This window comes from Solanum stenotomum, chromosome 12 (assembly GCF_019186545.1).
Source record: "Solanum stenotomum isolate F172 chromosome 12, ASM1918654v1, whole genome shotgun sequence".
Lineage (NCBI taxonomy): Eukaryota > Viridiplantae > Streptophyta > Magnoliopsida > Solanales > Solanaceae > Solanum > Solanum stenotomum.
This window is the reverse complement of record NC_064293.1, coordinates 47,923,896-47,948,157: the sequence shown is the minus strand read 5'-3', so window position 1 is coordinate 47,948,157 and position 24,262 is coordinate 47,923,896. Positions and strand designations below refer to the sequence as shown.

At 34.3% G+C, this 24,262-nt stretch overlaps 5 protein-coding genes and 1 non-coding gene across 8 annotated transcripts; 5 read left to right on the top strand and 1 right to left on the bottom strand.

The window, feature by feature from the left end:
- Positions 1-937: 937 nt before the first annotated feature.
- Positions 938-14,376, top strand: LOC125849402 (cullin-3A-like). Of its 3 annotated transcripts, none has more exons than XM_049529478.1 (3): positions 938-1,073; positions 1,218-1,516; positions 3,214-5,388. In XM_049529478.1, the coding sequence occupies exons 2-3, from the start codon at positions 1,356-1,358 to the stop codon at positions 5,252-5,254; spliced, it is 2,202 nt and encodes a 733-aa protein (XP_049385435.1). In that variant the 5' UTR covers positions 938-1,073; positions 1,218-1,355; the 3' UTR covers positions 5,255-5,388. The 3 variants fall into 3 exon arrangements, 2 of the variants coding, with proteins under 2 accessions (XP_049385435.1, XP_049385434.1); XR_007444623.1 differs by adding an exon at positions 14,297-14,376 and having other exon boundaries at positions 1,031-1,516; positions 3,214-5,307; XM_049529477.1 differs by having other exon boundaries at positions 1,031-1,516.
- LOC125847488 (non-specific lipid-transfer protein A-like) lies at positions 7,045-7,466 on the top strand. The gene is made up of 2 exons (XM_049527097.1): positions 7,045-7,382; positions 7,457-7,466. The coding sequence occupies exons 1-2, from the start codon at positions 7,045-7,047 to the stop codon at positions 7,464-7,466; spliced, it is 348 nt and encodes a 115-aa protein (XP_049383054.1).
- Positions 10,022-14,376, top strand: LOC125849401 (cullin-3A-like). Its single transcript, XM_049529475.1, has 3 exons — positions 10,022-10,112; positions 10,260-10,543; positions 12,028-14,376. The coding sequence occupies exons 2-3, from the start codon at positions 10,383-10,385 to the stop codon at positions 14,240-14,242; spliced, it is 2,376 nt and encodes a 791-aa protein (XP_049385432.1). The 5' UTR covers positions 10,022-10,112; positions 10,260-10,382; the 3' UTR covers positions 14,243-14,376.
- Positions 14,377-16,074: 1,698 nt separating this feature from the next.
- On the top strand, positions 16,075-16,410 carry LOC125847487 (non-specific lipid-transfer protein A-like). Its single transcript, XM_049527096.1, has one exon. It carries the CDS (start codon positions 16,075-16,077, stop codon positions 16,408-16,410), a length of 336 nt encoding a protein of 111 aa, XP_049383053.1.
- A 4,842-nt stretch (positions 16,411-21,252) lies between these two features.
- Positions 21,253-23,267, top strand: LOC125848567 (putative NAC domain-containing protein 94). The gene is made up of 3 exons (XM_049528448.1): positions 21,253-21,691; positions 21,964-22,268; positions 22,357-23,267. The coding sequence occupies exons 1-3, from the start codon at positions 21,511-21,513 to the stop codon at positions 23,059-23,061; spliced, it is 1,191 nt and encodes a 396-aa protein (XP_049384405.1). The 5' UTR covers positions 21,253-21,510; the 3' UTR covers positions 23,062-23,267.
- Positions 23,268-23,767: 500 nt separating this feature from the next.
- TRNAL-CAA (transfer RNA leucine (anticodon CAA)) lies at positions 23,768-23,851 on the bottom strand. The gene has a single exon. It is a non-coding gene; the product is annotated as a tRNA-Leu (tRNA).
- Positions 23,852-24,262: the final 411 nt, after the last annotated feature.

The following is a 24,262-nucleotide window of genomic DNA, read 5'->3' as shown; positions in this document are numbered from 1 at the left end:
TCATGCACTTCAAAGCCTCTCCAATTGGAATCTAGGTTTTTCCTTGGTTTTTTGTGTTAATATTTCCCTATTTGCACCAACTATCTCGAATGAAGTGTAACTCCTTCAAAATTGGAAATAAAATTGTTGTGTTTGATTCCCTATAAATATCTAACATATGAGAATTAAATTGTATATTGTATCATTATTTGTGTTTTTCAGACAACTTTGTCATTGTGTTTGATTCTCTGCATATATCTCATATATGATTAAAAAAAAATTGTATATCGTATCACCCTTTGTATTCTTTCAGGCAATTTCCGTTCACTTCATCGATTCTTCCATTGCAACCTTTGTTCTTCCTTAAATCTCTATGTCGATATTCCCCTGTTAGCGTCAAATATTTCGAATGCACTGTAATTTTGTGGAAATAAATTTGTTTCCCTGTATAAATATCCCACATATGAGAAGGAGATTGTATTTTGTATCACCCTCTATATTTTCTCACTCAACTTTCATCATCTTCATTGCCTTTTCCTTTGCAATTGACACTCCTGTTAGCGCAAAATATTTCGAATGAACTATAACTCCTTCGAAATTGAAAATAAACTTATTGCATTTGATTTCTTGTATCAATATTTCACATAGAAGAAAAAAATCGTATAACACATCACTCTATATAATCTTTCCGACAATATTTAATGAAAAATTTTGATTTATGTAAAAGTAACAAATTACGTATTATCACATTTGAATAAAATCTCGTAATTAAATCACTATCGATGATAAATATGCACCAATTATAACATATCAATGTAAAAAATCTCCAATTAGACTCTACAAAAATTGAAATTCTCGATGCTCTTGCACTTAATTTCGTGGGCCATTTAGCCGGGCTTTAAAGTCCCAAATATCGACTGAAAAACCCAAAGAATTCCAAAACAGGAAAAAGGAGACTCGAGGGGCTGGTAAGTAGTAGTAAAGGAACAACATAGAAATTAAAAAATGATTGAAATAAATAGTAACAAAGACAGATAGGAAGGAAGCATAGAAGAAAACGCTCGAAGTTTCAACCGACCAAAAATGGCTATCTGGTTAGCCATCTTTACTTGTTAATTCATCAAGTTTCTTTTATAATAAATCCATCAATCTTCTTCGTCTGTTAATTTCAAAGTTCAATTCCATTTCTACTTTCTTAATCGCTAAGTTATCTTTCCCCAATTTTTTTTTATTTGCAGAGAAACCCTAAATCCCTAATTATTAGATCGGTGATTTAAAACCTGATCGGTCGAAGTCGGATTATATTCGGGTTTAGGAAGTTTAGGTTGTGGAAGTTGGAATATTCAGGCGGCGTGTGACTTCGGGAATTGAGAAAAATGAGTGCACCGAAGAAAAAAAATTTCCAGATAGAGGCATTTAAGCATCGGGTTGTTGTGGATCCGAAGTATGCTGAGAAAACTTGGAAGATCCTTGAACATGCGATTCATGAGATTTATAATCATAACGCCAGTGGTCTAAGTTTTGAAGAGCTCTATAGGTTTGCTTCTTCTTTTCTTTGTTTTTTTTTTGTTTAAGATTTTCTTTTGGTGATGTTGCTACTTGTTATAAGTTGTTTGATTAGCGCAGAAGTAATTGATTGTATTCTGCTGTTTGAGGAAGAATTAATAGCTGTTAAATTACTCAACACATAGGCACCCCAGGATGCGGTATAGTGGTCAATGCAGTAAGTCGAGAATCTTGAGTTCTCAGGTTCAAAACCCAGCAGAAGTGAAAACACTAGGTGATTTCTTTCCATCTGTCCTAGTTTTGTGGACAGAGTAACTTGGTACTTGTTGCTGGTGCAAGGTTAATTTTGTTCTAATAACTGTATTAGAGACTTGAAACTATAGGATAAATACTAGTATATAGATTTTAACTAGTTAATTGGTAGTAGTCCATTTAGTCTATTTGTAGGCCGGTATATTAGAGAACCCTAAATAATTGTTTTTTTGAATGTGCTTTTCTATTTAATACCTCTTTGTTCCACCCGATCAGGCTCCTTTCCATGCTGATGGTTGCAAGAGGAGGATTTGTGGTCACAATTTTGACCATAATTTATTACAATGTGAGTCAAGGTTAGGTTGACTTTGATGCAACATAAAAAGCTGATACTTCAGGCTGGTTTGTCAAATGTAGATGTTCTTATTTTATCAAGAGGAAAAAGTTACCTCATTCCACCTAAGTAAGTTTAATCGTTGTAGTTAATTTTGCGCGAATATTTTCATTTGAGGGGAAGGAAATGCAATTTAATATAGAGATACTATTCTGTCGTTTAGAGGGACACATACACAGTCTTTGTAGATTCACACAAAAAATCCCGCACATAACGTTACTTGTTGAAGATTGAGCTTAGAGGTTTTACTTCTATTAAGTGGAGTATATATCTCTGTAAAAGGTTTCTCTTCCTGTTAGACATCTAAATAGCAATGTGATAATTTATTTGGAAGTGTGCTCCTCCTTTAAGTACACACTGTTAGCTGCGTCTATGTCTTTTTAAGTGCAAAGTGCAAGTTTATCCTTGCCCTTTCAAGTCCAAACTGTTCCTGCTTATTCTGTTAGGTATAATGTAGGTGGTATACACTTATTGTCAAAAGAAAAATAATATGCCAGTAGTTTAGTAACAGATGTAGTAGATATCTATTGAAAACTTGATGTAGTTTGATTGCATCATTATAGATATTGACTGAAATCCTAGAACTTGTTAACTCTTTTGCCAAATGTTTTGGTGCATAAACCATACAGCTTCCCAGTTGACATGAACGGATAGTTTCAATATATCACTTCACATACCATTTATTGGGGAGTGAGGGTCTAGATATTTATAAAATTACTTGCTTTAGTGCCCGTTTGGATTGACTTATTTTAGGTGCTTTTAAGCCAAAATAGTTTTTAAGCAGTTTTGAAGTGTTTGGGTAAAGTTAAAAAGTGCTTATAAGCACTTATTTTAAAGCCAAAATAACAAAAATAAGCCAAAAGCCATAAGTTAGAAATCCTAACTTATGGCTTTTGGCTTATAAGTCATAAGCCAAAAGCTAATCCAAACAGGCCCTAAATCTTTTTCTTCTGTAATTGAGCTTAGTGACAAGTTCTATTTCTTGTATTTAAGGAGGTGATCTGCCACCTTTATTTTGATAATTTTTTCTTCTTGAATAGCCGTCTTGTTACTTTGATGTTCTTATTATCTGACATCTGCAGAAATGCATATAACATGGTACTACACAAATTTGGGGAGAAGCTCTATTCAGGACTTGTGTCAACTATGACAGCACATTTGAAGGAAATTGCAAAACATATTGAATCTACTCAGGGAGGGCTGTTTCTTGAAGAACTGAATCGGATATGGGCAGAGCATAACAAGGCACTGCAAATGATTCGAGATATATTGATGTATATGGATAGAACTTTCATTCCCAGTACACATAAAACACCTGTTCATGAGCTTGGTTTGAATTTATGGAGAGACAACATCATCCACTCTAGCAAAATACACAAAAGGCTTCAGGACACACTTCTTGAACTAGTTCAACATGAGAGGACCGGTGAAGTGATAAACAGGGGTTTGATGAGGAATGTAATACAAATGCTAATGGATTTAGGTTCTTCAGTATACCAAGAAGACTTTGAAAAGCCGTTTCTTGATGTCTCGGCTGATTTCTATCGGCTTGAGTCTCAGCAATACATTGAGTGCTGTGATTGTGGGGATTATCTGAAGAAAGCTGAGAAACGTCTTACCGAAGAGATTGAAAGAGTGTCCCACTATCTAGATACAAAAAGTGAACCCAAACTTACTAATGTCGTGGAGAAAGAGATGATTGAAAGCCATATGCACAGGCTGGTTCATATGGAGAACTCGGGATTAGTGAATATGATCGTAAATGACAAGTACGAAGATTTAGGAAGGATGTACAACTTGTTCCGAAGAGTGTCAACTGGGCTCGCACTGATTAGAGATGTCATGACTTCTCATATTAGAGAAATTGGTAAGCAGCTTGTCACTGATCCAGAAAAGTTGAAGGATCCTGTAGACTTTGTGCAGAGGCTTTTGGATGAGAAGGATAAGCATGATAAGATCATTAGTTCAGCATTTAACAATGACAAAACATTCCAGAATGCTCTCAATTCCTCATTTGAGTTCTTCATTAATCTGAATCCACGATCACCAGAGTTCATCTCTTTGTTTGTGGATGACAAACTTCGGAAAGGGCTGAAAGGGGTTACTGAGGAGGATGTAGAGATCATATTAGACAAAGTGATGATGCTCTTCCGCTACCTTCAGGAGAAAGATGTGTTTGAGAAGTACTACAAGCAGCACTTGGCAAAGAGGCTACTCTCAGGGAAGACGGTATCTGATGACGCAGAGAGAAGTTTGATAGTTAAGCTTAAAACAGAATGCGGGTACCAGTTCACCTCAAAACTGGAAGGCATGTTTACTGATATGAAGACTTCACAGGATACAATGCAGGGTTTTCATGCTGCTGCGGGTGCTGATCTTGCAGAGGGTCCTTCACTTACTGTCCAGGTTCTTACTACTGGGTCCTGGCCAACACAATCTGTTAATACTTGCAATCTTCCTTCGGAAATCTTAGGGGTCTGTGATAGGTTCAAGACATACTATCTGGGGACCCATACGGGTAGGAGGTTGTCATGGCAGACAAATATGGGGACTGCTGATCTGAAAGCTACATTTGGAAAGGGACAGAAGCATGAGCTTAATGTTTCCACTTATCAGATGTGCATCCTTATGTTGTTTAACAAAGCGGATCGAATGAGTTACAAAGAAATTGAACAGGCTACGGAAATACCAGCTTCAGACTTAAAGAGGTGCTTACAATCTCTCGCTTGTGTCAAGGGGAAGAATGTTTTGAGGAAGGAGCCAATGAGCAAGGATATTGCTGAAGATGATGCCTTTTACTTCAATGATAAATTCTCGAGCAAGTTCTACAAGGTGAAGATAGGTACTGTTGTTGCACAAAAGGAGTCAGAGCCTGAGAAACAGGAGACTAGGCAGAGAGTGGAGGAGGACCGAAAACCACAGATTGAGGCAGCAATTGTCAGAATCATGAAATCTCGGAGGGTGCTAGATCACAACAATATAGTTGCCGAAGTAACAAAGCAGCTACAGTCTCGATTCCTGCCAAACCCTGTTGTCATAAAGAAACGAATTGAGTCTTTGATTGAGCGTGAATTCTTGGAGAGGGATAAAACCGATAGGAAGTTGTATCGTTATCTGGCTTGAAGAAGCCACAGGCACTGAACCTGTGATTTTTTCGGGATTTGTTGGGCCCTGAACTTGTCGCTATGTAAGTTTGAATGTTTATCAAGTCACTTGGTGCCCAGGCGGGCTTTAATGACAGTTGTTTGTTGGTACAACGCATCCATTTTATTTTTAATTTTTCCTTCTGAACTAGATAAGCTTGTAAGTCTCAAAGAGAATAGAGGGTAACTTGAACTGGAAAATGGGTTTAATATTACTATGTTAAGTAGCCAACTGTAGAATGGTAATTCCAGACTTGTTTTGACAAACTTAAAGGTTCCACCAGAAATGATTTTAAATTTATTAATGGACTCGGACTGAGTGTCCACAAATTTTCAACCCCTAATTATGCAGCAATTTTTGTAGTGATCATGTAGTTCTGGTGAAGGCCAATTAAGGGCGATGACGATATCCCATCATCGAAAGTAAACTTGGCATGGGCCTCAATCTCTCAATTTAAGTAGCTGGCAAATTTTAATCTTTTAACGAACTATAACAATGTAGAAATGCGTTATTAAGTAAGGGATCTATTAAAAACAATCTTTCTATCTCTATGAGGTAGGGTGAAGTCTGCATACACCACCTTTTTCAGACTACACTTATGAAATTACATTAGGTATATTACTTTTGTGACAAACTATAAGAATGTGATAGAAATAGTGTTGAGTAGTGGAAAACATGTAAATAATCTTATCAAACGTTTCTCTCGAAAGCAAATTAAGAACATGAATAATATATTGAGGTATATATATTAATATTTGAGAACAATTATATGAAGATGCGGTTGATAAATTTAATACGATGTGAGAAAAGAACTATACGTGTGATAGAACTAGTGTACGCACGAGCAAAGTGTTTAGAAAAAAAAAATTGATTTGGTGTATTTGGGATAACGCATAATGTTTTTCTTTGAAAAATTATTTTCGAGGTAGGTTTTCTTTTTGTGTTTGATTGGATGTTCAGGTAATTAATTTAACTTATATATAAGGTGGAATCTGTGTAATTGTTTGCTGAAGTAAATAATCCAAAAGAAACATGACTTATGCTATTAGTGACGGAAGTCAGTTTTCTTCATTTTTGATCCAATAATTTTACATAATCAAGTAATAGAAAATAATTTAATCAATAATTTTACATAATCAAGTAATAGAAAATAATTTAATCAAGCATACCAAACACATTCGAGTAAACCAAATAAAACTTAGATTTTATGAGACTTTAGTAGGACTAGTTATGATGTTTGGTCTTCACCATTTTATGTATTGACGATTTAAAAAATGTTCACTTTATATACTTATCGGTGAATCTATTTAATTAATCGCACCTATTGATAATGTTAAATTACAAAGTAGTACTCCGTATTCACGTGAATAATTCTTCACAAAGAGCTCGATCGGTTCTTTCCCTGAAATCCTTCCTTCAACATGCACGCAACATACAAAATTCCAAAATGTGGAAGGAAATGAAAAAAGTTATGTCCAATTTGCTAAAATTAGTAACAAAACGACACCCTAAAAAGGAATTAAAAGACCAAATTTCCGCAAGCGTTACTATATCTCCAACATGCTTTTCATGTTTCACCAAACGCGGATCCAAAATTTAAATTTATTGGCTCAAACTTATTATTTATTGCAATTTTAATAAATTTTTACATATAAATTTATATTTTACATCGAAAATACAATAAAGCTATCCGTCCCCGCAACTAGTATAAATACTCTGCTCCATCTTCTCAACATAGACACAATTGAATTATAAAACAAATAAAAAAAATGAAGGGAGCTGCAGTTTTAGTGAGTTTGTTTATGTTGGTAGTTGTTGTAGTACAACTAGGAGAAGCGATAAATTGTGGTGAAGTTGGTGGAGCACTAGGTCCTTGTGTGCCTTATTTGACACAAGGTGGAGATCCATCAGGTTCATGTTGTGATGGTGTGAAAAAAGTTGTACAACTAACGCCAACACAACAAGACAGGGAAGATGCTTGTGAATGTATGAAAGCTGCTGCAGCTCGTTACTCTAATCTTAAACCAGATGCTGCATCTAATCTCCCTTCACGCTGTGGTGTTACTACTGCTATACCAATAATCTCTCCTACTACTAACTGCAAAAGGTAATTAACTTATATACAATGACAGACAAATTAATTAGTTTTTCTCTTTACTTGGAATTATTTATTTATTGCAGCGTTCCTTGAGATCATGGGTGGACAATAAATAGTATGGAAGGAAGCGTTTGCAAATGCAATATTAACCAACGAGTGCAAAATATATACTTCTAATTGTACTCCCAATTGTGAATTGTGTGTATGTATTAAATATTAACAATGTTATAAAAGTAAATATCATGTCTACCTAGCTAGCTCTTTTGTTTATCTCTCTAGTACTCTTATTATCATCATACACATTAATTCACAGAATATGATCTGCCCAATTCGTCCAAACTTGAGTAAATTAATAATTCACACATTTAATAACTCAAGTCATTTTAATCCGCTCAAATTGGACAAACTCATCCATTTGAGTACTAATTATTTTCCTTCGTCATCATCTAAAATTGCAAGTTCAATTATTTGGTATGTTATGTGTTGTTAAGTTCCATCTTATATATTCACACAATAAGGAAAAATTAATAATGTCATACTATATATAAGTGGATCCACTATGTAGAGCTAACCACACTTATTAAATCCAAATTAATACAAGGGTAAATGAATATATTCATAAAATCAGAAGGCTCATACTATCTACAAACAACAATAACAACATGTTTAGTGTAATTCCATAAGTGAGGCCTACTATAAAGGATAGAACGAACGTTAAGTACGAAAACATTACCCCCATACAGAAAGTGTATAAAAATATATATCCTGGCGTAACAAGCTGGAGACTGGAGTTCCTGCAGTGGCTCAAGCTCAATGCTCCGATCCCAGTCATTGCAGAAAACAAGAGAACAACCCATTAATTATATTATGAACTAATCACTTATAAAAAATGGATTATCATCATGCATTGAGAAAACGAACAAACATTATTTGTCACTCGTGAATATATATGATAACCATCCCTTCAACTGTTTAGGGATGTAAAAGTTTCAAAGTGATTAGCCTTCTATAAATCGCAATCCCTTCAACCTTAATGCAAACAGTTAAACAATCAGATCACTTATGAAATACTTATATACAAACAACTTTCATGCAAACGCCAAAAAGGAAGTTAAATAATCTGTGTGGCGCCTCATGTTGCGGCTAACTTTTGGGTCGATGAATGTGAATAGAGGTTATAATCTTGGTGATGCTGTTCATGTTAACATCAACATATGTTTTTTTTTTCTATGTGTTATATCCTGTTATTTTCACGGATGAAACCATAAATTTAATAAACAATGGATGGGTCCTCTAGTAACTGTAATTTTGTATTATTATGTACAAAATAGCAGTCATTATTAACTAAACCAAAATTTGATATAATTAAGTCTAAAATGTCTTGTTACTTGAAGATTGATGTTCGATGATGTAACCATAAGACAACGAATACTACACAAGGAATAGAATGATACTGTTTGCAGCGAATTTTACGGTGATGAAAAATTAATTGCAACCATAAATAAAATATGAAAAAACATATATTTTATTCATCAATATTTGTGAGTATAATAATTCTATTCCTTTCTTGAGTCACTCTCACAATTTTCTCTTTACCTTGAGGGTCGTTAGAAACGTATTTCTCAAGTGGGATAATTTATTGGAGGTTGTATTTGATCGCTTAAAATTAACGTCGGGTTGATCTTGAGGAATGTCCCCTTTATTTCTTCAAATTTGAGAAAGACAATTATTTGATATTTTGATCTTTTTTGTCATGAATACCCAATTTGCGATATTCGAAATGCATTTTCAAGAAAATACGTATTCTTTTTATAGGCGTTAGCTAGCTTCTAAGGAACCCAAACGGACCTTGGAGGTTGAAGATGGATTGAACTCATGTGGTAAAGATTTATTTTAAATCCATTAAAATTTCGATTTTTTTTCTCTAAAGATTCAGACATGGCGTCAAAATCACATATGTTGGTTCTATTTTCCTCCAACAAAAATGATCCTGTTAGTGCTGGCAGACTAGGATTGATATGCAATACTCCCTCCGTCCACAATTGTTTGTCAGGGTAAGGTCATGCACAACCCTCAAGGAAAATTTAATACAAGGTGTAATTTGATTAATATAACCCAACTATACCAAGAATACCAAAAGTCCACATAACTTTTCAATTGAACTACACTATCATTAAGGGCAGAATTGGAAAAAAAAAGACTAATTATTTCTTGATTGTTTAAATTGACAATTAATCTTGTACATCTATTTTTAATATATCTGCCAAACAACTGTGGACGGAGGGAGTATGGGACTTCTAAATCAAGTACAATTATTCTATCTTTTTTTAAAAAAAATGAAACCAAATATCCTTAATTAAATCTTAGCCTTACTATATATATTTAAGTAATGTCTCACAACGAGAGCATTAGTTTATTCGTGAAAACTGTCTCTAACTTTAGAAGCAATGTAAAAAATCTCAAATTAGACTCTACAAAATTTGAAATTCTCAAGGAAGTTGATGATGCTCTTGCACTTAGTTTCGTGGGCCATTTTGCCGGGCTTTGAAGTCCCAAATATCGACTCAAAAACCCAACGAATAAAGGCTCCAAAACAGGAAAAACGAGACTCGAGGGGCTGGTAAGTTGTAAAGGAAAATTAAAAAATGATTGAAATAAATAACAAAGACAGATAGGAAGGAAGCAGTATCACATAGAAGAAAACGCTCAAAGTTTCAACCGACCAAAAATGGCTATCTGGTTAGCCATCTTTACTTGTTAATTCATCAAGTTTCTTTTATAATCCATCAATCTTCTTCGTCTGTTAATTTCAAAGTTCAATTCCATTTCTACTTTCTTAATCGCTAAGGTATCTTTCCCCAATTTTTCAATTTTTTTTATTTGCAGAGAAACCCTAAATCCCTAATTATTAGATCGGTGATTTAAAACCTGATCGTTCAAAGTCGGATTATATTCGGGTTTAGGAAGTTGGAATATTCAGGCGGCGTGTGACTTCGGGAATTGAGAAAAATGAGTGCACCGAAGAAAAAAAATTTCCAGATAGAGGCATTTAAGCATCGTGTTGTAGTGGATCCGAAGTATGCTGAAAAAACTTGGAAGATCCTTGAACATGCGATTCATGAGATTTACAATCATAACGCCAGTGGTCTAAGTTTTGAAGAGCTCTATAGGTTTGCTTCTTCTTTTCTTTGTTTTTTTTTTGTTTAAGATTTTCTTTTGGTGATGTTGCTACTTGTTATAAGTTGTTTGATTAGCGCAGAAGTAATTGATTGTATTCTGCTGTTTGAGGAAGAATTAATAGCTGTTAAATTACTCAACACATAGGCACCCCAGGATGCGGTATAGTGGTCAATGCAGTAAGTCGAGAATCTTGAGTTCTCAGGTTCAAAACCCAGCAGAAGTGAAAACACTAGGTGATTTCTTTCCATCTGTCCTAGTTTTGTGGACAGAGTAACTTGGTACTTGTTGCTGGTGCAAGGTTAATTTTGTTCTAATAACTGTATTAGAGACTTGAAACTATAGGATAAATACTAGTATATAGATTTTAACTAGTTAATTGGTAGTAGTCCATTTAGTCTATTTGTAGGCCGGTATATTAGAGAACCCTAAATAATTGTTTTTTTGAATGTGCTTTTCTATTTAATACCTCTTTGTTCCACCCGATCAGGCTCCTTTCCATGCTGATGGTTGCAAGAGGAGGATTTGTGGTCACAATTTTGACCATAATTTATTACAATGTGAGTCAAGGTTAGGTTGACTTTGATGCAACATAAAAAGCTGATACTTCAGGCTGGTTTGTCAAATGTAGATGTTCTTATTTTATCAAGAGGAAAAAGTTACCTCATTCCACCTAAGTAAGTTTAATCGTTGTAGTTAATTTTGCGCGAATATTTTCATTTGAGGGGAAGGAAATGCAATTTGATATAGAGATACTATTCTGTCGTTTAGGGGGACACATACACAGTCTTTGTAGATTCACACAAAAAATCCCGCACATAACGTTACTTGTTGAAGATTGAGCTGAGAGGTTTTACTTCTAATAAGTGGAGTATATATCTCTGTAAAAGGTCTCTCTTCCTGTTAGACTTCTAAATAGCAATGTGATAATTTATATGGAAGTGTGCTCCTCCTTTAAGTACACACTGTTAGCTGTGTCTATGTCTTTTAAGTGCAAAGTGCAAGTTTATCCTTGCCCTTTTAAGTCCAAACTGTTCCTGCTTATTCTGTTAGGTATAATGTAGGTGGTATAGCACTAATTGTCAAAAGAAAAATAATATGCCAGTAGTTTAGTAACAGATGTAGTAGATATCTATTGAAAACTTGATGTAGTTTGATTGCATCATTATAGATATTGACTGAAATCCTAGAACTTGTTAACCTTTTTGCCAAATGTTTTGGTGCATAAACCATACAGCTTCCCAGTTGACATGAACAGATAGTTTCAATATATCACTTCACATACCATTTATTGGGGAGTGGGGGTTTAGATATTTATAAAATTACTTGCTTTAATCTTTTTCTTCTGTAATTGAGCTTAGTGACAAGTTCTATTTCTTGTATTTAAGGAGGTGATCTGCCACCTTTATTTTGATAATTTTTTCTTCTTGAATAGCCGTCTTGTTACTTTGATGTTCTTATTATCTGACATCTGCAGAAATGCATATAACATGGTACTACACAAATTTGGGGAGAAGCTCTATTCAGGACTTGTGTCAACTATGACAGCACATTTGAAGGAAATTGCAAAACATATTGAATCTACTCAGGGAGGGCTGTTTCTTGAAGAACTGAATCGGATATGGGCAGAGCATAACAAGGCACTGCAAATGATTCGAGATATATTGATGTATATGGATAGAACTTTCATTCCCAGTACACATAAAACACCTGTTCATGAGCTTGGTTTGAATTTATGGAGAGACAACATCATCCACTCTAGCAAAATACACAAAAGGCTTCAGGACACACTTCTTGAACTAGTTCAGCATGAGAGGACCGGTGAAGTGATAAACAGGGGTTTGATGAGGAATGTAATACAAATGCTAATGGATTTAGGTTCTTCAGTATACCAAGAAGACTTTGAAAAGCCGTTTCTTGATGTCTCGGCTGATTTCTATCGGCTTGAGTCTCAGCAATACATTGAGTGCTGTGATTGTGGGGATTATCTGAAGAAAGCTGAGAAACGTCTTACCGAAGAGATTGAAAGAGTGTCCCACTATTTAGATACAAAAAGTGAACCCAAACTTACTAATGTCGTGGAGAAAGAGATGATTGAAAGCCATATGCACAGGCTGGTTCATATGGAGAACTCGGGCTTAGTGAATATGATCGTAAATGACAAGTACGAAGATTTAGGAAGGATGTACAACTTGTTCCGAAGAGTGTCAACTGGGCTCGCACTGATTAGGATGTACAAACTTACTAATGTCGTGGAGAAAGAGATGATTGAAAGCCATATGCACAGGCTGGTTCATATGGAGAACTCGGGCTTAGTGAATATGATCGTAAATGACAAGTACGAAGATTTAGGAAGGATGTACAACTTGTTCCGAAGAGTGTCAACTGGGCTCGCACTGATTAGAGATGTCATGACTTCTCATATTAGAGAAATTGGTAAGCAGCTTGTCACTGGTCCAGAAAAGTTGAAGGATCCTGTAGACTTTGTGCAGAGGCTTTTGGATGAGAAGGATAAGCATGATAAGATCATTAGTTCAGCATTTAACAATGACAAAACATTCCAGAATGCTCTCAATTCCTCATTTGAGTTCTTCATTAATCTGAATCCACGATCACCAGAGTTCATCTCTTTGTTTGTGGATGACAAACTTCGGAAAGGGCTGAAAGGGGTTACTGAGGAGGATGTAGAGATCATATTAGACAAAGTGATGATGCTCTTCCGCTACCTTCAGGAGAAAGATGTGTTTGAGAAGTACTACAAGCAGCACTTGGCAAAGAGGCTACTCTCAGGGAAGACGGTATCTGATGACGCAGAGAGAAGTTTGATAGTTAAGCTTAAAACAGAATGCGGGTACCAGTTCACCTCAAAACTGGAAGGCATGTTTACTGATATGAAGACCTCACAGGATACAATGCAGGGTTTTCATGCTGCTGCGGGTGCTGATCTTGCAGAGGGTCCTTCACTTACTGTCCAGGTTCTTACTACTGGGTCCTGGCCAACACAATCTGTTAATACTTGCAATCTTCCTTCGGAAATCTTAGGGGTCTGTGATAGGTTCAAGACATACTATCTGGGGACCCATACGGGTAGGAGGTTGTCATGGCAGACAAATATGGGGACTGCTGATCTGAAAGCTACATTTGGAAAGGGACAGAAGCATGAGCTTAATGTTTCCACTTATCAGATGTGCATCCTTATGTTGTTTAACAAAGCGGATCGAATGAGTTACAAAGAAATTGAACAGGCTACGGAAATACCAGCTTCAGACTTAAAGAGGTGCTTACAATCTCTCGCTTGTGTCAAGGGGAAGAATGTTTTGAGGAAGGAGCCAATGAGCAAGGATATTGCTGAAGATGATGCCTTTTACTTCAATGATAAATTCTCGAGCAAGTTCTACAAGGTGAAGATAGGTACTGTTGTTGCACAAAAGGAGTCAGAGCCTGAGAAACAGGAGACTAGGCAGAGAGTGGAGGAGGACCGAAAACCACAGATTGAGGCAGCAATTGTCAGAATCATGAAATCTCGGAGGGTGCTAGATCACAACAATATAGTTGCCGAAGTAACAAAGCAGCTACAGTCTCGATTCCTGCCAAACCCTGTTGTCATAAAGAAACGAATTGAGTCTTTGATTGAGCGTGAATTCTTGGAGAGGGATAAAACCGATAGGAAGTTGTATCGTTATCTGGCTTGAAGAAGCCACAGGCACTGAACCTGTGATTTTTTCGGGATTTGTTGGGCCCTGAACTTGTCGCTATGTAAGTTTGAATGTTTATCAAGTCACTTGGTGCCCAGGCGGGCTTTAATGACAGTTGTTTGTTGGTACAACGCATCCATTTTATTTTTAATTTTTCCTTCTGAACTAGATAAGCTTATAACTCTCAAAGAGAATAGAGGGTAACTTGAACTGGAAAATGGGTTCAATATTACTATGTTAAGTAGCCAACTGTAGAATGGTAATTCCAGACTTGTTTTGACAAACTTAAAGGTTCCACCAGAAATGATTTTAAATTTATTTATGGACTCGGACTGAGTGATTTGGATGTCCACAATTTTTCAACCCCTTATTATGCAGCAATTTTTGTAATAATCATGTAGTTCTGGTGAAGCCCAATTAAGGGCGATGACTATATCCCATCATCGAAAGTAAACTTGGCATGGGCCTCAATCTCTCAATTTATGTAGCTGGCAAAATTTAATCTTTTAACGAACTATAACAATGTAGAAATGCATTATTAAATCAGGAATCTATTGGAAACAGTCTTTCTATTTCTATGAGGTAGGGTGAAGTATGTATATACTATATCCTTTACAGACTCCACTTATAAATATACATTAGGTATATTACTTTTGTGACAGAACTATAAGAATATGATAGAGATAGTGTTGAGTAGTGGAGAACATGTAAATAATCTTATCAAACGTCTTCTCTCGAAAGCAAAGAACATGAATAATATATTGAGGTATATATTAATATTAGAGAACACAATTATATGAAGATGTGGTTGATAAATTTAATACGATGTGAGGAAAGAACTATACGTGTAATGGAACTAGTGTACGCACGAGCAAAGTGTATAGAAAAAAAAATTGATTTGGTGTATTTGGGATAACGCATAATGTTTTTCTTTGAAAAATTATTTTCGAGGTAGGTTTTCTTTTTGTGTTTGATTGGATGTTCAGGTAATTAATTTAACTTATATATAAGGTGGAATCTGTGTAATTGTTTGCTGAAGGAAATAATCCAAAAGAAACATGACTTATGCCTATTAGTGACGGAAATCAGTTTTCTTCATTTTTGATGCAATAATTTTACATAATCAAGTAATAGAAAATAATTTAATCAAGCATACCAAACACATTCACGTAAAACAAATAAATCTTTGATTTTATGAGACTTTAGTAGTACTAGTTACGACGTAATAACATCAACAATATTTTGGCATTGGTCTTCACTATAAAACTCACATATATATAAGTAATAAACGGTTGAAATTAGTAGTACCATTTTATGTATTGACGATTTAAAAAATATTCACTTTATATAATTATCGGTGAATCTATTTAATTAATAGCACCTATTGATAATGTTAAATTACAAAGTAGTACTCCGTATTCACGTGAATAATTCTTCACAAAGAGCTCGATCGGTTCTTTCCCTAAAATCCTTCCTTCAACATGCAGTACGCAACCTACAAAGTTCCAAAATGTGGAAGGAAATGAAAAAGTTATGTCCAATTTGCTAAAATTAGTAACAAAACGACACCCTAAAAAGAAATTAAAAGACCAAATTTCCGCAAGCGTTACTATATCTCCAACACTCCACCGAATCTTGTCACTTACAAACGCGGATCCAGAATTTAAATTTATTGGTTCAAACTTATTATTTATTGCAATTTTAATAAATTTTTACATATATTTTACATCAAAAAATACGATAAAGCTATCCGTCCCCGCAACTAGTATAAATACTCTGCTCCATCTCCTCAACATAGACGTAATTGAATTATAAAACAAATAAAAAAAATGAAGGGAGCTGCAGTTTTAGTGAGTTTGTTTATGTTGGTAGTTGTAGTGCAACTAGGAGAAGCGATAAATTGTGGTGAAGTTGGTGGAGCACTAGGTCCTTGTGTGCCTTATTTGACACAAGGTGGAGATCCATCAGGTTCATGTTGTGATGGTGTGAAAAAAGTTGTACAACTAACGCCAACACAACAAGACAGGGAAGATGCTTGTGAATGTATGAAAGCTGCTGCAGCTCGTTACTCTAATCTTAAACCAGATGCTGCATCTAATCTCCCTTCACGCTGTGGTGTTACTACTGCTATACCAATCTCTCCTACTACTAACTGCAAAAGGTAATTAACTTATATACAATGACAGACAAATTAATTAGTTTCTCTCTTTACTTGGAATTATTTATTTATTGCAGCGTTCCTTGAGATCATGGGTGGACAATAAATAGTATGGAAGGAAGCGTTTGCAAATGCAATATTAACCTAAGTGTAATAACGAGTGCAAAATATATACTTCTAATTGTACTCCCAATTATGAATTGTGTGTATGTATTAAATATTAACAATGTTATAAAAGTAAATATGTCTACCTAGCTAGCTCTTTTGCTTATCTCTCTAGTACTCTTATTATCATCATACACATTAATTCACAGAATATGATCTGCCCAATTCGTCCACTATGTAGAGCTAACCACACTTATTAAATCCAAATTAATACAAGGGTAAATGAATATATTCATAAAATCAGAAGGCTCATACTATATACAAACAACATGTTTAGTGTAATTCCATAAGTGAGGACTACTATAAAGGATAGAACGTTATGTACGAAAACATTATCCCCATACATACAGAAAGTGTATAAAAATATATTCTACATATTCTATATTTAATCGAATATGATCATGTCACTGGAGACTGGAGTTCCTGCAGTGGCTCAAGCTCAATGCTCCGATCCCAGTCATTGCAGAAAACAAGAGAACAACCCATTAATTATATTATGAACTAATCACTTATAAAAAATGGATTATCATCATGCATTGAGAAAACGAACAAGAAAAAACAAACATTATTTGTCACTCATGAATATATATGATAACCATCCCTTCAACTGTTTAGGGATGTAAAAGTTTCAAAGTGATTAGCCTTCTATAAATCGCAATCCCTTCAACCTTAATGCAAACAGTTAAACAATCAGATCACTTATGAAATTCTTATATACAAACAACTTTCATGCAAACGCCAAAAAGGAAGTTAGATAATCTGTGTTGTGCCTCATGTTGCGGCTAACTTTTGGGTAGATGAATGTGAATAGAGGTTATAATCTTGGTGATGCTGTTCATGTTAACATCAACATATGTTTTTTTTTTCTATGTGCTATATCCTGTTATTTTCACGGATGAAACCATAAATTTAATAAACAATGGATGGGTTCTCTAGTAACTGTAATTTTGTATTATTATGTACGTAACAAAATAGCAGTCATTATTAACTAAACCAAAATTTGATATAATTAAGTCTAAAACGTCTTGTTACTTGAAGATTGATGTTCAATGATGTAACCATAAGACAACGAATACTACACAAGGAATAGAATGATAATGTTTGCAGCGAATTATACAGTGATGAAAAATTAATTGCAACCACACATAAAATATGAAAAAACATATATTTTATTCATCAATATTTGTGAGTATAATAATTCTATTCCTTTCTTGAGTCTCTCTCACAATTTTCTCTTTACCTTGAGGGTCGTTAGAAACATATTTCTCAAGTGGGATAATTTATTGGAAGTTGTATTTGATCGCTTAAAATTAACGTCGGGTTGATCTTGAGGAATGCCTCCTTTTAATTACTTCAAATTTGAGAAAGACAATTATTTGATATTTTGATCTTTTTTATCATGAATACTCAATTTGCGATATTCGAAATGCATTTTCAAAAAAATAAATATTCTTTTTATAGGCGTTAGCTAGCCTCTAAGGAACCCAAACGAACCTTAGAGGTTGAAGATGGATTGAACTCATGCTGTAGAGTTTCATTTTAAATCAATTAAAAAATCGATCTTTTTGCTCTAAAGATTCAGACATGGTGTCAAAATCACATATGTTGGTTCTATTTTTCTCCAACAAAAATGATCCTGTTAGTGCTGGCAGAGTAGGATTGATCTGTAAAATGAAACTTCTAAATTAAGTACAATTATTCTATCTAAAAATAAATAATATATTAAACCAAATATTCTTAATTAAATCTTAACCTTACTATATATATTTATGTAATGTCTCACAACGAGAGCATTAGTTTATTCGTGAAAACCGTCTCTTAACTTTAGAAGCAAATTAAAATAATTTCTCCCCCCCTCCCCTCCCCTCCCAAGATTCCATCAATATATTTATGTCTAATATTATTTTTTCTTTTGGTGATGTTAATTGATTTGCCAACGATGTATAATGACAAAGCCAATCAACTAGTCTTTGTGGGCTATCTCAATCTAGAGTAATGTACAAAATCTTTAAATCAAACAACATTATCACTTTCTAAAATTACAATCCAAAAAGACGCGTTAAGGTTGTGTTTTTTTCAGCCGACTCACACATCATCGTCATTCAGTATATGTGCATAGAGTCTCAAAATAGTAGAGTGTACACAGATCTTACCTCTATCTCAAAGGTAGAGTTGTTTCCGATAAACATAATATTAATGATTAAACTCATTAAACTTAAATTCTCGCTAGGCTATGCCTTTTTGTTTATTTTACAAAGTACGTAAAACACTATCCCTACGTTCCTGGGCAATAATTACAATTTTACTACTACTCAATCCTCTAACACATCGTTTATAATAATGAAATTGACACAGAAAAAGAGTGTGGTTAGCTCAGGTTACAAGATGAACTTTGACTTGCTCCTTTAATTGGAAATTGAAATTAACTAACGAAACCAGAAACGTTAAAAGAGTTGGCCATTGAAGAACTTCAATTCCCCCATTAATTATTAATTATGGATTGCTTATTTCTTAATTATATGCTCTTCAGCCAGCAGACATGGGGTTAGCAATCTCATGCAAGGTTTCCACTTAACATTGTCTATATAAGGGTTATGTGTATTGATAAATGATTGCAACTATGGGAAAGCTTCAATTCATTTTCAATACTAATTGGAGTACTATTTTTATGTAATGAAGATCGATATGATGTAATTTAGCTTAAATATTTCCTTTTCAATGTAATTTTGAGTTTTAATATTCTTTTGTTGTTGGATGACGCCTAGCTAATTAGCTAGTAAATATGTTTTTTTTTCCAATAATAGAAATAATGATGAAAAGATTAGAGAAGCAGTCAACGATATAGTATATATCTAGTAGGTGAGCTGCTCGTTGCTTAATGTTTGGTGAACTGCAATAAGTAGTATTTACCTTGGTATATATATAGTTTGCACATGCGCACCACTTAATTAGACACTGGTAATTAAATCTATATCATATGTGGTTAACCTAGTCTTGAAATATACTCAACCCTTGTACAAATTCCAACCTAAATCAATGCACTCATGACGTAAATTTCCAGATCCACCAATCTTCTCATTCAACTTTATTAATTTCCCATTTCTTTAAATAAAATACATTCTCAGACCATTTTTACTCATACAGTTTAAAATAAAATTGAGAAATCCATTTTTACTTGTTCGTGTTTGATTTGAAACACCCCTAGCTCTAAAACTAATTGTTAAATGGATAAGTTTAATATAATATCCTTTGAATATACTTAATTCACTGTTTCAAGAAATTATTGTAGGTAATAATAAGAGAAAATTAGGAACGAAGTGATAATTTATGTCTGAGTTTTTCAAATTGGACAAGTAAAAAATGAACATTTAATTTTAGTATAGTGAACAAGTAAANACACTGGTAATTAAATCTATATCATATGTGGTTAACCTAGTCTTGAAATATACTCAACCCTTGTACAAATTCCAACCTAAATCAATGCACTCATGACGTAAATTTCCAGATCCACCAATCTTCTCATTCAACTTTATTAATTTCCCATTTCTTTAAATAAAATACATTCTCAGACCATTTTTACTCCTACAGTTTAAAATAAAATTGAGAAATCCATTTTTACTTGTTCGTGTTTGATTTGGAACACCCCTAGCTCTAAAACTAAATTGTTAAATGGATAAGTTTAATATAATATCCTTTGAATATACTTAATTCAATGTTTCGAGAAGTTATTGTAGGTAATAATAAGAGAAAATTAGGAACGAAGTGATAATTTATGTTTGGGTTTTTCAAATTGGACAAGTAAAGAATGAACATTTAATTTTAGTATAGTGGACAAGTACAAGTGAACGGAGAAAATACTATTCATTTCCTAATGCATTTTTCAAAACAATGAATTTATTACTGGTATATTCAAAAGGTGGTATAGTAAACTTATCATTTTTATTTACTTTTTACAAGGTATGTCATGTCAAATTTGAACAAGTAAAAATAGCCAGAAAATATATTTATTTGTATCATCTTAACCTCTTCTACGTACAGAGCTTCAAAGTAATACAGATACTTCATGGTAAACCAAGTATTGGAGAATTCTAATTTTTATCTTCTGTAACATTATCTCACATATAGAACATGAATTCTATAATTCTATATATGTTTTAGCAACCAAGTTGGAATAAAAAGTAATTAGAATTCGACTGCATAAATGGATTTTTTGAAAAGACAAATGTTACAAGACAAACACTTAAGACAACATTTTATGACGAGTATTGCCTTATCCAACTATAGCCTTTTATCAGTCCTAACAACCAGGACTTGGTTAAATATACTTACCTATATCAAGTGTTTTTACCATACCAAACAATTTAATTAAAGTGAGATTAAAATAAAATTTAACCATAATTAAATATATAACAAGTAAAAATGGACGGACGAGTAATAGTATTTTCAAATTTTTTGTTTAATGAATCTCTAACTATCGAAGATATTAAATGGGGAAGGGTCACGTGGTCGTAGGTGACAGAAAGAATAGAAGTTTTTTATATCAGAGAATAGAAACTGCTATTTTTAGATCCAATGACCTAAAAAATCATAATTTAATCGGAGGATGTACACAAAACATTGGCAATGCATGATAAACAAAAAACTATTCAAACTCCCAACATATTATATATAATATTAGCATGCACTAATTTCATTAGAAGATTGACTTGTCATTTTGTTTAGATTTCCAGAACTCAGAAGAATATAAAGGATAGCCAACAATAAGCACATCATGGAAGGTGTGAAAACATATCTCCATACACACTAACTTTGTAGTCTTTTCGAGATCATAAATTTGGTCTCTAGCTATCATTTTTAAGGGACAATATTGCCTGTCAATTTGCTCTAAATTAAACTACAATCACAATCTAATCTTTGCCTTGAGACTTTTACTAGTGAAATTATGGATGACAAAAGTGATGTGGAAAAGCTTGATGAAGTGATGCTGCCTGGTTTTCGATTTCATCCGACTGATGAAGAGCTGGTTGGGTTCTACCTAAAGAGAAAGATTCAGCAGAGATCTCTTCCTATTGAGCTCATCAAGCAAGTCGATATATATAAATATGATCCATGGGACCTTCCAAGTAAGAAACTCTGCATTTCATACACTTTAGGTTCATTTTTCATTTCTAATTTCTTAGTAGCAACTAAATTGTTTTACTTCTCATGTTACTGATTATCTAACTTTTATGGATGTTAAATATAGTGAGCTAGCGTTTGTCCATCAGATTTTGAAAATTTTATCTTCATATATCTCTGTTTGGTCATGAAATTTGATTTGATTTTGAGCCTGGTTCATTCTTAACAATTATGAACCATAGTCTAATATTTCCTTGTCATACCAATTTTTGTCCAGAGCTAGCATCTACAGGGGAAAAAGAGTGGTACTTTTACTGTCCAAGGGACCGTAAGTACAGGAATAGTGCCCGTCCTAACCGTGTAACAGGAGCTGGTTTTTGGAAGGCTACTGGAACTGACAGGCCAATTTATTCATCTGATAGCACCAAATGCATTGGTCTTAAGAAGTCCCTAGTCTTCTACAGAGGCAGGGCTGCAAGAGGCATAAAAACTGACTGGATGATGCACGAATTTCGCCTTCCTACGACTAACAGTGAGTCAGGACCACCTAAGAAATTCTTGGATAAGAATTTTCCACCAAATGTAGGTTCACTATGTAGATTAATGAACCCCCTTTGAAGACTTTGTATTATCTTAGTTTAAATTGATATATTCTCTTTGGTCCTTGCAGGATTCATGGGCCATCTGCAGAATATTCAAGAAAACCAACTCAATGGCAAATAGAGCTCTATCTTACGCATGGGTAAATCCTTTATCTGAAGTAGCATCTCCAGAGTTGTTCAATCAAAGTGCTAATACTCATTTCATCTCGGAGAATGTCTCTTCTATAACCGAAGCAGGATCAGTTCTCCACCTATCCAATAATAGTGAGTTACTACAAGGAGTCTCAAATGTTCCTTCATATAAGGCCCTCAATACTATGGCTTCAAGACCATCTTATCTTTCAAGTCCTAGCACAGACATTTCCTATAACTTCATGTTTTCGTCTCCTGAGGTTTCAGGACAAAACAGCAGGTGTTTACTAGACGCGAATTCCATGTTTTTCAACGCATCCCCTGGCTTAATCACTGATATCAGCAAGACTTCCGAGTCCATAGACTTTGACGGTCCAAATCAACAACTGAACAGCTACGCAATTAGTTCATCACAAGAGATGCAAAGAAGTATAAGCATGGAAGATGATGAAGCAGGATTAAGGAGTAATCAAACTTCAACAAATGATAATACTGAATGGGAAAACATGAGATCAGTGGGATTTCCTTTTAGTTTGACAACTAGTTTGGCTGATGAATGGAAGCCTAGTTTGTCATGGGATTCTCCTCCCTGTCCTAGTGAGATATCCACCAGTTTCTCAACAAACAAATGCTACAACTAGTTCTACATTCAAATAGAGAACCTCCTGCCTTTGTGTACATCTAGATTTTTTCCTTTTCGGCATCCAGTATCTAAGGTAGTCGACTCAATCAACTTCAGATACCGGATGCCTATGGAAAAAAAAGAATCTAGCCATAGCACTAAAAAAACCAGCTATATTCTGTTAAAAAGTTATTGTACAGCTTTATGATTTTCACTGTTTTAGCTTGCTCGAATTTAAACGTAATATGTTTGGATAAAATTTCATGTTTTTTTTCTTAGTATTTAAGTACTATTAGGTATGTTTAATAGCATGTTTACCCTTTCTGAAGTTGGACTTTTCTCTTTCTTTTTCCCCCAAAACCATTAGTATCAGATTAGATGCTGTTTAAAGCCTAACACTAATTGAGATAATGACTGTCTGTGTACTCTCTAAAACCTGAAATTGCTGGGAGCAAACTTGACCCGTTTTATAACCCTAAAATGGCAGGGACTGAAATTGGATAAATAGCAAGTTAGATCAACTTCAAACTAGAATAAAATTGGATCAAACAGAAACCTGAACATAGACTTACCAAGATGAAAAATAAACTTTATAGTGCTTTGTTAATTACCAGGGAGCAACACCATGTTTAAGGGCCGGCCTATAGAGATAAGCAATTACTTGAATTAGAGTCATATTTTTGTTTTGTTTTTTATAAATGAAAATCAAAAAAATTAAATTAAATTGTCAGAAGTGGGATTTGAACCCACGCCCTCTCACGAGGACCAGAACTTGAGTCTGGCGCCTTAGACCACTCGGCCACCCTGACATATATTCAATAATAAGCAAGAAATTTATATCTACTAATTAAAGATTCCCATTTTTGACATGCAACCTACCACGAAATTGCATTTTGTGCTCTTTTACGATTTGACATTTAACCCATGTATTTTTTTTCAGATTTAGGCTATGGCCTACTTGTCATACAGTGTTCTTCATTACGAAATTTCTCTCCTTGATTTGGCAAGGGTCTTGTTACATCACAGTGTTAATTGTTGCCTTCTAACGTTTTAATCGTAGAAAAGAAAAGTAAAAAAAAAAACTTACCACTTGGATCTCCAAAAACTTAATTTGAACCAACTAATTCTGCCACTAGGTAAGTAGAACCAATCGCGAGTTTAAATGTACTATGGCACTTAACAGGAAGGTTTGAATGAACCAATCTGGACAGGCTACTTGA

Coding starts and splice junctions, on each gene's coding strand:
- LOC125847488 (XM_049527097.1), top strand. CDS start 7,045: ATGAAGGGAGCTGCAGTTTTAGTGAGTTTGTTTATGTTGGTAGTTGTT.
- LOC125849401 (XM_049529475.1), top strand. CDS start 10,383: ATGAGTGCACCGAAGAAAAAAAATTTCCAGATAGAGGCATTTAAGCAT. Junction 10,544..12,027: donor AGTTTTGAAGAGCTCTATAG/GTTTGCTTCTTC, acceptor TGACATCTGCAG/AAATGCATATAACATGGTAC.
- LOC125849402 (XM_049529478.1), top strand. CDS start 1,356: ATGAGTGCACCGAAGAAAAAAAATTTCCAGATAGAGGCATTTAAGCAT. Junction 1,517..3,213: donor AGTTTTGAAGAGCTCTATAG/GTTTGCTTCTTC, acceptor TGACATCTGCAG/AAATGCATATAACATGGTAC.
- LOC125848567 (XM_049528448.1), top strand. CDS start 21,511: ATGGATGACAAAAGTGATGTGGAAAAGCTTGATGAAGTGATGCTGCCT. Junction 21,692..21,963: donor TGATCCATGGGACCTTCCAA/GTAAGAAACTCT, acceptor ATTTTTGTCCAG/AGCTAGCATCTACAGGGGAA. Junction 22,269..22,356: donor ATAAGAATTTTCCACCAAAT/GTAGGTTCACTA, acceptor TGGTCCTTGCAG/GATTCATGGGCCATCTGCAG.
- LOC125847487 (XM_049527096.1), top strand. CDS start 16,075: ATGAAGGGAGCTGCAGTTTTAGTGAGTTTGTTTATGTTGGTAGTTGTA.